Source organism: Balaenoptera musculus, chromosome 13 (genome assembly GCF_009873245.2).
Source record: "Balaenoptera musculus isolate JJ_BM4_2016_0621 chromosome 13, mBalMus1.pri.v3, whole genome shotgun sequence".
NCBI classification, from domain to species: Eukaryota; Metazoa; Chordata; class Mammalia; order Artiodactyla; family Balaenopteridae; genus Balaenoptera; species Balaenoptera musculus.
The window spans coordinates 14,346,530-14,361,294 of NC_045797.1; the positions used below are offsets into that span (position 1 = coordinate 14,346,530).

General features: G+C 41.1%; 1 protein-coding gene across 2 annotated transcripts in view; it reads right to left on the minus strand.

Annotated features, from left to right (window-relative positions):
- Positions 1-14,765, minus strand: part of PTCD3 (pentatricopeptide repeat domain 3) — a 29,777-nt gene that overhangs the window by 11,816 nt on the left and 3,196 nt on the right. Inside the window, exons 4-12 of one of the 2 annotated variants that reach the window (XM_036872975.1) lie at positions 12,034-12,079; positions 7,205-7,273; positions 6,606-6,710; positions 4,926-5,049; positions 2,960-3,075; positions 2,355-2,425; positions 1,150-1,237; positions 702-762; positions 54-139 (exon numbers count right to left, since the gene is read on the minus strand). In XM_036872975.1, coding sequence (XP_036728870.1) covers positions 54-139; positions 702-762; positions 1,150-1,237; positions 2,355-2,425; positions 2,960-3,075; positions 4,926-5,049; positions 6,606-6,710; positions 7,205-7,273; positions 12,034-12,079 — 766 coding nt within the window. Of the gene's footprint in view, positions 1-53; positions 140-701; positions 763-1,149; positions 1,238-2,354; positions 2,426-2,959; positions 3,076-4,925; positions 5,050-6,605; positions 6,711-7,204; positions 7,274-12,033; positions 12,220-14,765 lie in introns of both variants that reach the window. The other variant, XM_036872977.1, reaches the window with a different exon arrangement.

Genomic DNA, 14,765 nt, shown 5'->3' on the forward strand with positions numbered 1-14,765 from the left:
TAGCAAGGGATATTTTAGGCCCATTAGAAGACAAAGTGAGGGTTCCTCCTTACCAATATATTATTCCATTTTTCTTCAAATTTCTCATTCACCACCAATGCTGTTGCTTCAATCAATGAATTGAAGGTGTGTACATCAGCTATAAAAGAAGACAACAACTTTAACAAAATTTGGGGTTGAAGATTAAAGGCAAAGTGGTCATGCACACATGTCTACAAAACTAGAAAACTACTCTTTTCTCTGGCTCTGAACTCCTGCTTCAATCACCAATACCACAGGAAAAGATTAAGAATGAACAAATGGGCTTCCCTGGTGGCGCAGTGGTTGAGAATCTGCCTGCCAATACAGGGGACACGGGTTCGAGCCCTGGTCTGGGAAGATCCCACATACCGCGGAGCAACTGGGCCCGTGAGCCACAATTACTGAGCCCGCGCGTCTGGAGCCTGTGCTCCGCAACAAGAGAGGCCACGATGGTGAGAGGTCCGCGCACCGCGATGAAGAGTGGCCCCCGCTTGCCACAACTAGAGAAAGCCCTCGCACAGAAACGAAGACCCAACACAGCCATAAATAAATAAATAAATAAATTTAAAAAAAAAAAAAAGGAATGAACAAATGACTGAGGTAAGATCCTGAGATTTTATAGATGCCTGAGAGAAGGAAAGAAAAGGAAGGACAGAGGGGAATTCTCCAAACGCACTTACCGCGAAGTCGGTTGTTTAATAATTCAGTGTACAAGTTTAATGCCTGCGTAGGAGCTCGGTGCTGGAAAAGGGAAAGTATGAAAATTAAGGATCATCAAATTTGTTCAGTTAAGAAGTATGTGCGTATCGACTGCTCTAGGGTTTGGGAACACAGCAGTAAACAGGCATGGTCTCATTCTCAAGAAACGTATCCTCCGTGCAGTGGTTCTCTACTGGGGCAATGCTGCTTCCCAGGAGACGTTCAGTAATGCTTGGAGACATTTTTGGTTGCACAGCTGGGGCGGGAAGGATGGACCACCGGCACGCAGTGGATAGAAGCGGCTCCTCAACGTCCTTCAAGGCACTGGACAGCTCCACAACAACAGATTATCTGGCCCAACTGTGAACAGTCCTGAGGTTGAGAAGCGCTGATTTAGGGGAAGATAAAGATATATAAAACAAACGTTACCTTCACCATTCCTCGGATCATTGTGCAGTAGGAATGTGCGTTTTTCTCTGGCATTAGAGCAAAGATTCTCTCAGCGTTGTTTTTTGCTCTAGACACAAGAAAGTAAATGTGAACCAGAGGAAACAGGAAAAACCGGTAATAGCCACCAACTTACCATGTTCCAGGCACCGTGCTAAGCATTTTATGCATATAATTTCAAGTAATTCTTGCCACCCAGAGAGGAAGACATGGTCATCATCATTTTGAAAACAGGAAAAACTGAGGCTCAAAGACCTTAAACTGTCCAAGGCTTTACAGGCTAAGTGGCAGAACCAGGACTTAAAAGGTGTAATATATACTCAAGGTATTAAACAAAAAGCCAACTGCACAGCAGGGTACATAGTGACGTTTCCCCACCCTCTTTCAATTGGATACAATTCCCCAGAGGCAACCACAGACAAGCCGTGTCTCTAGAATGCTTTGTCCTGTTCTAGCCTATCAATGTGCTATGTTATACAAATCACGCTGTACCTTGATTCTCCCTGTTACCAATATGTCTTGGAAATCAGACAGAACCAGGATTTGGGCCAAAATGTTACTCCAAAGTCAATGCTCTTAACCACTATGAGAAATTATCAATATCTACTGAAAAAATTTAATTTTTGATTCTATTCATTTTATCACTTCAAAAAAGACTTTAGATATTAATGGTAGCTTCCCTTTTCCAGATATCCATATGAAATACCTTTCTTTTATTTAGATACTTCTACTCAGTTAATTTAATTCTGAAATGTTAAATGATATTCACCTTTTGTTCGGAAGTGAATACTTCTGTTTGCTGGCCAGTAGTCTGAACTTAGAACTATGCTCTAGCATATGTGTATTCTAACATAATAAAAAATTATGAATCTTTTAGAATTAGAGGTATATATTGCAAGGTAGGACTACTGACGAAACTACCGAAAGAACCATACCATGAAGGTTACATGGAGTTAGATGGAAAAAAAGAAGTCAGGTGTCAACCTTGTGCTGCTGGTTGGAGGTAAAGATCTAATGAAAAACGGTCCAAACACATATGAAAACCAAATGAGCCATTTATACTGCACACCGAAAACAAACTGCATTTTAGAATATTCCAGGATCGTACCTTCTTCAGGGGCTGATGGGGAACATTCCACGCACTGTACAGAGCCATAACACAAAGTTCTAATCATGCTGTAACATACCTCCAAGTAACTCCAAGCTGATGACCAGCCTTCTTCTTAGGTTTCTCGTTATTTCCCTCTGTGGCCTCTTCCTGAAATGAACCATCACCAACAGATATAAAACAAAATATGACAATGGAATGCATTCTCTGAGGAAATTTCAGAAAAGCAAAGGACATACAGATGCAGTAGAAGGCAAAAAGGAACCCCAGTGTTTATTAAGAAGTATTAATTTCTAAAGTATAGAGTATGCTCACTCCTCTCTGCCCACATACGTATGAATCTTTGAGGGGGCTGGGGCCAGGGGTTTCCCCACCCCCGTCCCTTACACATCATACTATCACTTTAAGTAACAACAACAAAGGGGCCTGTCCAAAGATTTCTGGTCAAAGGTTTGCTGCATGTGGCAGGCAAGGTCAAAATATTTTTAAGGAGGGAACCAGGGCAAAACAATTGTTAAAATCCATCTCTTTCTCCACATCACTTTTTGTCCAGGCTACGTACTATGCCACACCACACCTCAGAACAAATCTCTTCGACCCTAACACATGGCACAAGAACCTGCCTTAGTCTGAGGAGGTATTACTACCAAAAGAAACTTTAAAAATCACTGCCAAAGCCATTACCAACTCTTCTGCTTGCTCACGTTGTTGAAAATTATAATTAGTTGAGGGCTCTTGGTTACCACAGTAACACAATAAATCCAAGAGACGGTTAGCTGTTTCCAGAGATACGGTGGTTCCTGTGGGTAGGAGAAAAAAAGGGAAAGAAACCTTGAAACATCAAAGAACTAAAGCCTATTAGATTAAAATTCTTCACTGTTTCTATGAGCTGTGGCCTTCCTGGCTACATATTCAGTCTCATCCACCACTTTCGCGATGGATGAGTGAGTGTGCACTCCACATCAGCTTAAACACCTGGAGTGATGCAGACAGGACACAATCCCTAACAGTGCTGTGTGACAGAAAAGATAAAATACAAGATCAAGTTTGACCCTGTGCTCATTTGTTTTATGTACTCATACCCCCAGAGAAATTATCTCACGGTTCTAACTATCACCTTCAAACTGAGCCCTCTGCAAATGATTGCCACGTTGTCCCCCGGGCCCAGTTCCATTTTTACAAATGCAAGCAGAACTATTCCACTTGGATCCAGGCCCTCACTGAAATCCTTGCCTAGAAATACTAGCATAAATGCCTAATTATAGTAGCCTTTAAAAAATTATTGCTCAAAACATTATGTTCTCATCTTGACTCTTACGAAGGGGGAGAAAAGGGAACAGGAAGAAGTATGAAATATAATTTAGTGCTTTAAAAGAAAATTAACTGCATTTTTCTAAAGAAAATATACTGATAATACAAATGCCCATCAGGAAACTTAAAAGCCCAGAAAAGACAGCATGGCAGAGTGGAGGGGACACCGGTGATGGAGTGTAACTTGACTGGGTCTTACCATCTCAAAGCTGTGTAACCCTAAAGATTACTTGTAATCAGTTTCCTTTATAAAATGACTATAAGCACACCAACTCATAAGGTGTTGTAGAATTACATGCATAGCAAAGTGTTTGGCACTTATTAGGGCCTTGATAATAAAATTTTGTTTCCTCTCCCAGTATGTTGCCTCATTCCATTACTCTGAATGAGTCGAGTGTTATGGCTTTGACACACTGTCTTTAGTAATGCTTACTGAGCGTCTGCATGTGCCTACACCACACAGTGTGTAAAACAAAGGAAGACAAGTCTTAGTACTAAGATGTTTATCGTACTCAACAAGCTGAGGGAAAAGCCTTCCTAAATGATAACCTGCATCAGCAATTCATTTGTACACCTGAAGCTTTAACAGGCTACACACCAATATTGTCAAATCAAACACAGCTTTCTGCAAATGTTTCTTGTTGTGTTTAAGACTGTATTGAGTGACTCAGTCCAGTTTCTATCTCTTGCATGTTTGGCTGATGTTTTCTCCTAAATCACTGAGCAGCACTCGGGATTCTAAAACTTAATGCTGTTGCCTTCCATGTTACTATAGGTACATTCTCATGACAGCTTACAAGCCCTGCCACCTAGATCTACACCCCTGGAGGTTCATCCAGATCAAATTCAGAGAGCTGCAGGATTTGACAGAAGTGACTTTTTCAAGGCCACAGTGCTAACTGGTGCCAGAACCTATCCAAACCTCTGATCCCGCAGCTTAGCGCCCTTTCCTTTTTAAATATTTCTTTTTTGTCTGCTTTATGCCTTCCAAACATACTTAAAGAATATATAGGAAATGTGAATAGAGTATGTACATACCTGATGTTAAAAACAGAAGCTAAGGAAGAATGGCTGTATAATTTCTCTACCTGTGATACAGCACAAGAGGACAACATACTAACAAAGTTGCAAATCTACCCCACCCACAGTTTTAAAATGATGCTCAAGCAGAACATGAAATATGACTTATTAAACTATAAAAAACACAAATATAGCCACTGAGCAGAGGAAGTAGCATAGCACTTGTAACTTGTACTCATAACTTATCTGGATCACATACGTAACTGTGGCCCACTTCCAAGCCCATGTTCCCAGAGAGGCTTCAAATGAACTTAGTCACCTGCTTGCAAGAGCTGATCAAACATGTCCACAGAAGCTTTGACTTTTCTGAGCTTGATTCGTTCCTGCAGAGCAGCCTCACTTATACCTTCAATCTGAGGTTCAAAGTACTCAGGCATAAAACACTAGGAAAACAAGATGGCTAAAGTTATTGCAAACAGGGCAACGTGAAAGGGAACTGAGTAGGACAAAATTTTGATCACCAGCACACCAAAATAAAACTTCACTGCTCCGATTCATGCTTCATGCACCAGATACTATTTATCATTTTAACAAGAATACCTCTGTAGGGAATATAACTTATTTCAAAAAACCTCTCCAGTCTCCAAAACAAGATTACTTAGCGATCTCCTAGCTTGGGGCAGAGAATTTAAAAGCACCCAAACATAAATATTTAATCCATATCTGAAGAATCTAATTTCCAACTAAACTTCCAATTTCAAGGTGAACTTATTTTTCCCTTGCTAAAACCATCCTTCCTACTTTCCTCCCTATCTTGGTTAAAAGTGCCACAGTACACCCAGTTTGCAAAGACAGAAACCTTTCATCCTTGATACTTCTTTTACTCTAAACGTTTAGTACTACCAAGGTATGTTGATTTTACCTCCTCACCAATGTACCCAAATATTTACTGAAGGCCTACTACTTGATGCCAGGCACTAAGCTAGACACTGGGGATAAACAGACGGAAGTCATTCTCTACCCTCAAGATGCTCACAATCTAATAGAGAAAGCAAATAAGGAAATAATTATGATACAGCGTGAATGATAAATGATGTAAGAGGTCTCAGAGGTATGGGAATGCTGCCCGCGATGGGGGCAGGGGATCCACGGACGGCTTTAAGCAGAAGTGAGCTAAACATAGAAGAGTAGCTGTTAGAAACATAACGGGGAAAGGATGGCCAACAAATGATCATTCCACTGCTGCCACTGTCTTAGTTCAGGATTCTAATATTTTTATGGACACAATCACACTGACTACCTAATTTGTCCCCAAGAGTCGCTGCTTGAGAAGCACAAGAGGGTGTGTGTGTGTGCGTGCTTTGGAAAGTAGGGAGATGTGAGAGGGAGCAGTTTTAGACATAATGAGTCTGAGTTACTATTTCCACTAATAAACTCAGGAGGGCAGAGCCCGTGTTTCGCTCACCACTGTATGACACGCTAAGCACAATGCCTAACACACAGCAGGCCCTGCACACTCCTCATGACTACAGAACAGAGGCAGTTGGAAATACAATCTGGAGTTCAAAGTAGAGATACCTAGGCCAGATATACAAGAATGCCAAATGCAGTATAAGGGTCACTGAAGCAGGAAGATTTTGGACAGAAAAAAAGAGAAAGTGACTGAGCATGGAACCCTAAGAAAAAGACACCAAGGCTTAAGGAGTAGATAGAAAAGCTACTGAGGGAAACTAAAAAGGAATAGTCACAGAGATAAAGATGTAAGAGTCTGGTGTCACAGAAGCCAAATGGGGAAAATAAAATGAAGAGCAAAGACATATAGTTTAAAAAAAATAATAATAAAGGTTAGTATTGTAAGCAAAGATAACCGTAAACATTAAAAGACTTTTCACCCAAATACTGTAGGCATTCAAATGGCTACTTAAATATCAGCCATGAAAACTTAGTTTAAGTTACAATTACATAGTATTATCTGAAAATTGCAATTACTTCGCCTTACCGGTATATGAGGTTCAGCTATGTCTTTCTGAAAATATTTGGGATATGAATTAATAACAAATTTTGCTGCATTCTCCCCGGACTTCTTTGCCAACAAAAATGAATGCTATATAAAGAAAAAGATTTAGATATAAGTTGATATTACCTGTAATTTAAACTCAAGAGATCAAAGTCACCCCCTCAGCAAAAATTATTCTGCCCCCTTAAAAAAAAAAGAGAATACAGTGATACACAGAATCCCCATTAGAGGTTAAACTACATAATTATTATTTATCTACCTCTACTTAGTGTGACATAATTTCAGGTCACATCTTATACACAGCTTGAGGTATATAAAAGCAATGTGTTTAAACCGAGTGGATTGCTCTATAGTGGGAAAGAGCCCTAAGTATTAAAAACCCAAACCAAATACTCTCTCCACAGCCAATCTCTAAAACTTTTTGATAAAAGTAGTAAAAAATTCAGAAAATCTACCAATTTATCTATCAGCATCTGCAAACTTTTCAAGAGTTTTTACAACTAAGCTAAGTTATACATGTACTCTTGTACCCAAACCAACAAGATAAAACAATACTAGAAAAGTTTCATAAAAATACTCACAGATTCCATAGAGGATGTTGGTATGAGATAAGGGTCATCTTGAAATGCGTAAGGGGCAGCTGTAGCATCCTGTGGAGAAGACACAGAAGTCTCTTTAGCTAGATTTTTATTAAGAGGACGCTGTGGGTTTTGGTGATGACTAAAAACTCTGTAAAGTAAGTTTTAACTATACATGTATCACAGAAGCAGAAATATGTATGTTTGCAGACACTAATACCTACACTGTACCCATGGCTCTGTAGACTTGGTTGTAATTATGCACAACTTACAGCAAACAATGGCTCAAACCCCCATGACTGCTTTTTAATTGAAGGCTGCTATCACCAGGGACAATTGCTGTTTTAAACTCAAGGTCAAGAGCTTCGGAATTAACTAGCCTGGGCACCAGCTTCCTGCACTAAGGTTTCCTGCAAACGGAGGACAGTAGTTCCTGGGCCCTCTCAGGAGGCGGGAACAGCAGCAGCTTCTCCCGCGTCCTGTTGCCCAAGGTTCTAGACTTCTTCAAATTGTTCTAGGTAGAACCCTGAGCAAAATTAACTCTCCAGCACCACTAGAGGCTCACTTAGAACGGCCCTCAAATTACTTCTTCTAGCCTTCTCCTATCCCTTGGAGCCCCCTTCCCTGGGCCTTCTGGCAACTTTGTTCCACAGGAAGAACTCAACTTACATCCTGAATGTCTTCTGTCCCCTTGATGCCTTGTCTTACCGACCCGGATTCTCCAGGGAGAGCCTCGCTGCGGCTCTCAGAGGAAGGGTGCTCATGCCTAGGGCGCGGAGGCAGTACTCTTTGGGGCCCTCGCTTCCTGATGCCCGATGCTGTATTCCCTTTATACTCATTTGAGGCTCCTTTCATCTGGTTATACCACTCTCCACCAAGATGTGGTGGGTATGTAACGGCAACCCAGAAGAAGCAGTTCTAGGGTAGCTGCCCTGGACTATTGCTCCCTGATTACCAACTGTTGCTTGGCTCTGTCCTGTCCACCATCCTTATCCAATACCTGTTTGGGGCCCCTAGTTTTGTGACATGCTGGACTTCCCTTACTAGACTTACTCTTACTATTTGTTTCCTACATTTTCCTCCCTCAATGATTTCCAAGCCCTTCATGGTTTCTGAGAAACAACTTCTCTACTCTGGCCCTGTAGCTCAGATGCCTCACACTAGATTTATCCCCAACTGAACTTCCCTGACAGAGCTACTTCTCCCTCCTATCTTCTCTATCTCAGTGAATGGTACCGAGCACTCTGCAATCCCAGCCAAAGATCCTCTCCTACTACTTCCATTCAACTAACCTGTCACCAGGTGTGGTCAACTCTAGCTCCTTAACATCCCCTACCTACTCCACCGTCCCTTATCCCCACTGCCACCGCCTTAGTTCAGTACCTTCCTTATTCATTCATTCCATATTTACTGAGCACCTCGTATGTGCCAGGCATTATTCTAGCTACCAAAGAGACAATAAAATCTTATCCCCCATAGAGCTCACTATTCAGTGGGGAAAAAAACCTCCAGAAAACAAAAATAAATAAAACATAGAGTAATTTTAAAGGCAATAACTGCTATGAGAAAGGGAGGGAGGGAGGGAGGGAGAACGAACTATCAGAGAAAAGAACCATACATTTATTTTTTTAATTCTTTTTTAAAAAATTAATTAATTTATTTATTTTTGGCTGTGCTGGGTCTTCGTTGCTGCGCACAGGCTTTCTCTAGTTGTGGTGAGCAGGGGCTACTCTTCGTTGTGGTGCACGGGCTTCTCATTGCAGCGGCTTCTCTTGCTGCGGAGCACAGACCCTAGGCGCATGGGCTTCAGTAGTTGTGGCACACGGGCTCAATAGTTGTGGCTTGCAGGCTCTAGAGCGCAGGCTCAATAGTTGTGGCGCAGGGGCTTTGTTGCTCTGTGGCATGTGGGATCCTCACAGACCAGGGCTCGAACCCATGTCCCCTGCATTGGCAGGTGGATTCTTAACCACTGTGCCACCAGGGAAGTCCCCGAAACATACAATTTTAAATGGTGTGGTTGAGGAAGGCCTCAATGAAAAGGCTTAAAGAGATGAAGGAGGAAATTATGTGGATATCTCAGGGAAAAATACTCCAGGCAGAATAAACAGCAAACATTAAAGCCCTGAGGCAGACCCGGGCCTACTAAGAAACTGAGAATTAGCTGCCAGGAGGCCATGTAGAGCAGAGCCAGCAAGGAAGATGGCAGGCGATGTGGTCAGAGTGGCAGTGGGGGTGGTGGCTGAACACGTAGGGCCTCAGGTGCCCTCGGATGGACTTCAGCTTTTATTTGAATTATGACAAATGAGAGGCCATTTTATGATAAATGAGAAGACAAATGAGTTCTGAGTAGAAGAGCGATGTGATTCAACATTTTAGCAGGTCACTATGGCTGCTTAATCGAGAACAGTCTGTAGGGGGCAGAGGAGGTGAAGAGGACAGAGACGGCTGTAATTAATCCAAGACGGTAAGAGATGATGGTGGCCTGGATGACCAAGGTGATCATTGTGATGACAAGTGCTCAGGATTTGGATGCTGTGCAGGAAAAAAAGTTACCAGGCTTGAAACCGCTATCCGTAGAAAGGCCTGCTTACAAGGCCTGGTGGGCATCCGGGAACTTGGATCTTGGAGGGTCCCCACCATTCCCAGTACTGATCTAAACTGTACTATGTGGTTTATGCTGAACTCCTGCTTTCCTCTGGGAGCGTGGAATTTTGGTATGTGCCAGGCATAGACTCCGGGCACTGAGTCTCTAAAGAGCTTTCCTGGTAGACTTTTCCACGTGTTGTCACAACTCTGCTGGAGGAATTAAGTGTGTCCTTTGTGACTCCACTGGGAAAACACTCTTGGAAGCTTTCTCCTGGTTTCCTTTGGACTTTACCCCACGTGCCTTCTTCTTTTACTGATTTTGCTTTGTGTCCTTTCGTTGTAATAAAACATAGCTGTAGGACCATATGCTGAGTCCTGTGAATCCTCCTAGCAAACCACTGAACCTGGGCGTGGTCTTTGGGACTCCGTACACAGATATTTTGATGGAAGAAACAGAGGATTTACTGAAGTGCAGCACATGAAAAAGAGGAGCAACCAGAAGCATGCAGCTGCCATTAATGAGATGGCAAAGAATGTGTAACTTTTAGAGAGAAAGGGGTTGGGTTTTGGACATGTTAAGATCATTATTATACATTTGAGAGGAAAGGTTTCCCATATCCACATTGCTGTCTTTTCTAAAATATGCCTGATTATGTCACACCACTGCTTAAAGTCTTTCAGTGGACTTGAATAAAAATCAGAAGTCCCTAGCATAGCATTCATGCTCTTGCCTCACCTCTCACTGCTCTACCCCACAAACTCTTGCTTCCCCCATACAACCTACTCATTCTATGCCTTTGTGCCTCTGCTCCTGGTGCTGCCTCTGCTAGGAATGCTCTTTCCCACCATCCTGGCTTCTCATCGTCCAAGCATCGATCCGATATCAGCTCTTCTGGAAGTCCTTTCCCAGTCTGGGTCATGCACCCTCTCCTCAGTGCTCCTTCAGCCTCCCTCTCTAGAAACTATGCAAGGACTCTGTCTTAATTCTACAACCAGCACAGTCCCTGGTATGCACAGATAAGGGCAGAATGTGTGGTTACTGAATGAATGAATGACTATCCCTTGGATTTTAAGTGCCCAAACCCAGACAAGTCAGACAACTGTACACATAATTCTATAACTTCTTTGACTTGAAGGGGCCCTGGGCCATTCTCATTAAAAAACTGAGAACAGTCTCAGTGGCCTATTTCACGAGTTTACATTTCAGGTGCCTATTTATGGATAAGTGAGCTGAAAATCTCAATGTCTTGCTAGTGTGGAGATGCAGTATTTTAAAACCCGTCCTCAGAAACTGCTAGGGTATATCAGTGCATATTTGGCCCGACAGCCTGTAAGTTTAACATCTACAATAGAAGAAAAATTCTGGAAATCTGTGATAACGGTCTCAGGGAGGGTCAGAATCCACACAGACGTTGCAGCAAAAAGAAAGGACTTAATTACTTTAGACATTTCCCCCACAGCTGAAATTGAAAGTACAGTTTGCAGCTAATGAAAAATACAATCAATCAGAAAGTTCCATTTCTGAGGCATTTACCAGGGTTTCAGTTTATCTATCAAGACTACAGACTCTATTCTTGAACTGTCAAGAGAGCAAATTATTCACAAATAAATCACCAAGATAGCTGGAGCAATAATGAAATAGCTAGCACTTACCGAGCATGTCCTTTGTGTTAGGCACTGTCCTAAACCCTTTCATGTACACTAACTTATTTAATTCTCACCCAAACCTCAAGGTTTGGTGCTATAATTAAATCTCCATTTTATAGATAAGGAAACAGAAGCATCAAGAGAAAAGGTAACTTTGTGATAAAGATGAAACAAAACATTTGGCTCCAGGACCCAGATTCTTAATCACTGAATTACTTCCAGCATGGTGGGTACACTATTCTCAAAGTTGGTCTACAGATCACTTGCATTAGAGTATCACACCCAAACCGTTCCCCAGGAACATGCATTTCAACAAGCTCTTCAGGAGGTTAAGTTTAAAAATCACTGGCATAGTATAAAAACACTGAATTTGGAGAAAAAAGACATGGTACTAAGTCAGGGTTTTAATATCCTAAGTAGCCCTGGGCCAATCATTTTAAAAGCTTTAGTTTTCTCATTTGTCACATGAAGGGACTGGACTAGATATTTCTAAGAAACTCTCTAGATCTACAACAGTTTAATTGTGAATCAGGCAGAGGTATGAACATTACATTTATTATTAGCTGAGTTAGATACAAAAACCTAAGATTCCTACTTACCCTGTGTACCGTGGATGCAAGTGCCTGAAGGACAGCCACTTTACCCCTAAGAATGAGAATCACAAGTTAACCCTCATGAGGGCTTTTCACACTCACAAAGCGAACAAGTGATCCTACTCTCGGAATGGACTGGCCAACAACGAAGTTCAGGTCTCAAGTAAAGCCAGTTCTGATCTCTCAAGATCACTAGAATAGTAAGTTAGAAAATGAGAAAACTGTTTAGTTCTTTTGCCCAAAGGTGGTTAGTACACGTTCCATGCTACACTCTCTGGCCTGGTCCCTATAACCATCACCCAGGGCTAGCAATTTTCACCCTCATCTCATAAAACTGTCTAACCTGAATCTTACCTCCTCCTACCCATTTTTCTATGCATTCTTACTGTAGCTTTCTGTAATATTCTTGCCTTTATTATCCAAACTGGTGGCTCTTAATTCAGCTGTATATAAGGATAAATCACAAGCTGCACTCTGGACTTTTGAATCAGGGCCCCCAGGTTCTATGGAGAACTGTCACATACATTCTTACTGAATTCCCAGATGATTCGAGTTTAGAACCTCTCAACTATATAACCTTTATAAGAAGTTCAGGCCAGCCACCCACTGTGACTATGGGTAGAGACATTCACTAACTACTGAAAAGAGGAGGTTTCACTGGAATAATTGACAAAAAAAAATAATTTGGTTCCAAATGTATTTTTACTTGTGTTAGATTTTATGTATTTCATTTCAAAAAGGGAAATAAGAATAAACTTAATAAACCAAATGTATTTTTCTAAATAAAGTTTAAACATACACTCATAATTTAAGTCATTTGAAAAAAAACACATAGGAAATTTTATACTATGTCAAGACTAATTCCCTGACGTACACAACATCTACTGGATTTTCTAAAATCACACTTACGTAATTTCAGCAAGAGAAAGATATTCTCTTTCATCTCTCAGTATTCCCTAACTAAATCTTACGTTAGCATATTTAAGTTGTATCAAGTGAGTACATCTTTACAACATACTGAACAAATGTAAGTGAAAAAATTATGAACATTCAGATCACTCACTAAAAATAACCTCAATGAATACATTATACTTAAAAAAAACCCCAACAAACTAGACTATTATATCTGGCGTCATTTTGTGACCCCCTCCTACTCTACTGTAAGTTTGGTGTTTATACTTTCAGAACTTTAAAGGGTACTTTTACACACATACCACCATAAAACTAAAACGAAAACATATACTGTCATTCTTGATACGTGCTTCCATAAGTTTGACTGTATTATCCATGTTACTACGTGTAAATCTAACTAATTCCTTAAATGTTATATTGTATGATAACGGCTTTTCACTATCCCCTTACATATGGGCATTTGGCTATTTCAACTTGTTATTATTCCCAAGTTGTAAAGAACACTGTCATCCATGTCTCCCTGGGCGTATTTGCAGGGGTTCATCCAGAATGGCTAACCGATAAGGTGTGCACATTTTAGGTTGTGGTTCTGCCAACTTTCCCTTCAAAGTGTTGTTCCAACTGACTGCCCAAGCAACAAATGTATCTGAGCATCCATTTCTCCACATCCTCTTCTGGCCAGTCTGGTAAGTTTTAACATCCATTCCTTTAATGAGCCCAGTTACCTATGCGCTGATCATAATTGGGCTCCCTGCCCTCTCTACGGTAACTACACCATCCAGATTAGCGTGCTCAGAACACTCTATCCTGTCACATTCCTATATGAAAACTCACAATGACGCTCTACAATTTGTTAGTCTTCTACGGCATCTGTGATTTGGGAAAGATGCCTTAAAAGCACCTTAACAGCCTTAAAAGATGCTTCATCTCTCAAATAAGGCAACAGGAATTTGTAGTCTTTATGGTTTCTTCTAGGTCTAAAAGCACAAATTCCTGAGCCTGGAAAGCAGAGGCTCTCTATCAGAGAGCCTCTATCAATCGCTTTGTCTGTAAAGGGACAGACAGTAGGTATTTTTGGCTTTATGGGCCGTGAGGGCTGTTGCAACTACCCACCTCTGCCTTTGGAGCATAAAAGTAGGCACAGATAGTAAGTTAAAAAATGAGTGAGGCTGTGTTCCAAAAAAAATTTAACTGATACTGAAATTTGAATTTCACATAATTTTCATGTGTCATGAAATAGTCTTTTTTCAACTATAAAAAATGTAAAACCCATTCTTACCTCATGGGCTATAAATAAATAGGCCTCAGTTTGCTCTCTATCAACTACCTTATTTCTCCTATTCTAATAGAGCATTTTTCACAGGCCTGCCTGCATGGTCTCCTACTACCACCAGACAGATCATGATCATGTCCCACCCTACCTTACTGTTTTCTATATTTGTGGGGCTTACACTTTAGGGTTTATAAGAATTACCTGCAGGAATATGTATTTTAAAAATTCCCCGGTGATTCTGATGCCAATAAAATCATCTGACCCCTTTTAAGGTACACCTAAACTATGTTTTCAATAAAACTCACCTTGATTACTGCAATACAACCACTCTTGATTTGATCATATCCCATGTAGCCCCTAGTCATGTGTAAACAGTTATGTACACATGTAAAGCGGGTGTAAGATATAAAATATAAAATATGCACACAACTCAACTAGACTGTAGTCCATCTGAACACACCCTCAATACACTCCCTCTCTTGTATTCCCTGTGGTACCTTTGTCAGGGATAGAGGCACAATGGGTTGGTAAAGTGCACTGGACTGGAATGTCA